The sequence below is a fragment of the Phaethon lepturus genome, unplaced genomic scaffold (genome assembly GCF_000687285.1).
Source record: "Phaethon lepturus isolate BGI_N335 unplaced genomic scaffold, ASM68728v1 scaffold41384, whole genome shotgun sequence".
Classification (NCBI taxonomy): domain Eukaryota; kingdom Metazoa; phylum Chordata; class Aves; order Phaethontiformes; family Phaethontidae; genus Phaethon; species Phaethon lepturus.
In genome coordinates, this window is record NW_010533262.1 from 406 (window position 1) to 2,223 (window position 1,818).

The 1,818-nt window shown below is 65.8% G+C and overlaps 1 protein-coding gene across 1 annotated transcript; it reads left to right on the top strand.

The window, feature by feature from the left end:
- Nucleotides 1-42: 42 nt before the first annotated feature.
- On the top strand, nucleotides 43-1,116 carry MYOC (myocilin, trabecular meshwork inducible glucocorticoid response). The gene is given in 3 exon segments (XM_010285127.1): nucleotides 43-179; nucleotides 181-224; nucleotides 353-1,116. Coding segments are annotated over 3 exon segments (945 nt in total).
- Nucleotides 1,117-1,818: the final 702 nt, after the last annotated feature.

A 1,818-nucleotide genomic window follows, 5' to 3' on the forward strand; every position in this document is an offset into this window, starting at 1 on the left:
CTGACTGAGGTGCTGGCGTTTTGGGGGGGATGATGGTCCAGCATGGAGCCCCACGACGGCAGGCGCAGCGGTGAGGCCTCTGCTCACACTGTGCCTGGCCCCGCTGCAGCCCCTCGCTGGGACCCGCAGCCCCTCACCTACCAGGAGCTGCAGTCGGAGAGGACGGAGGTTCCCGTGTCCCATGGAGGAGCCCGCGCTCGGCCGCCCAGGGAGCGAGGACTCAGGTACTGCCACCGGCACGGCCGGCCAGCCCCATGCTCCGCTGCTCACAAATACCACTTGGCCCTCTCAAAGAGGTCGCTGGGTGCCACTGAGTGATAACCCCTTTCTCTCCCCTCCTGTCCCCAAGCAGGCTGCGGCGAGCTGGTGTGGGTGGGGGAGCCCGTTGTCTTCGGCCGGGCAGACTCCATCGCGGGCAAGTACGGCGTGTGGATGAAGGACCCTGAGCCCGTGCCCCCCTTTACGCGGGAGACTACCTGGCGTGCGGACGTAGTAGGCACAGAGGTCCGTCAGCTCTTCCAGTACGAGGCGGCCGAGCAGCTGGCCCGGGGCTACCCTGCCAAGGTGCACATCCTGCCGCGGCCCCTGGAGAGCACGGGAGCTGTCATCTACCGCGCGCACTCCCGCCGCGGGGCTCGGTAGGGCCTGCGGGGAGAGCCTCCCAGGGCCGAGAAGGAGGGCCCGGGCGCCGGCTACCATGGGCAGTACCCCTACTCCTGGGGGGGCTACACCGACATAGACCTGGCGGTGGATGAGACTGGGCTCTGGGTGATCTACAGCACCGAGAAGGCCAGGGGGGCCATCGTCCTCTCCAAGCTGGACCCTGAGACGCTGGAGATCCGGCGGACCTGGGAGACCAACATCCGCAAGCGGGGGGTGGCCAACTCCTTTGTCATCTGTGGCACCCTCTACACCGTCAGCAGTTACTCGGCGCCCAATGCTACCATCAACTTTGCCTACGACACAACCACCAGCACCAGCCGGGCCCTCAGCATCCCCTTCGAGAACCGATTCCGCTACCTCAGCATGGTGGACTACAACCCCGCTGAGCGGCAGCTCTTCGCCTGGGACAGCTTCAACATGGTCACCTACCCCGTCCGCCTCTCCCGGGCGTGAGCCAGGGCCGGGGATGTGCTGCCTTAGTCCCCGCACCCCCTGCACACACCTCGGCACCCCGCTTCGCTCCCCAGCTCCCCCCAGCCTGGCTGGGAGTGCTGGCTCAGACAGACCTGGGTGAAGGTGGGGACCATGTGCTGCACAGCCATGCCACGATGGGGCCACCAGTGTCCCCACTGGCACCTCTGGCAACATCCCATGTGCTCAAGTGCAGCAGAGAGAAATCAAGTGCTTCTCCAGAGCTTGGCTGAGCCAGCGAAACACCTCTCCCTGGCCTTGGCGGGTTTTGGATGGGCCACAGCGGTACCCAGCCCTGAGCTGCTCCAGCATCTTCCAGGAGCACTCAGCCCAGCCACCCTGAATTCAGAGCAGGGAGGGCTTAGGCACAGCGAAGGCCAGGCAGGGCAGGCGGTGGAGGTGGTGAGAGGCTGCCCTGGAAGGTCCCACCTGAAAATGAACGCTTTCCCTGGTTGCAAGCAGCAATCCCCTCTGCAGGGCTGAGGGTTCATGTTTCCAGGCTCCGGCTGAGCACGAGCACCACCGCTGCCCCCCAGACCCCTCTCAGAGCAGCAGTTTTGGGGAGACCTGCCCACCTCAGGCCGGCCTCATGGAGAACAGCAGTTGCCAACAGCAGCCCTGCAGAGCTGAGCTCCCCTGCTGAGAGCCCACAGGCCCTGCTGCATCCCACTCTGCTGGTGCCGG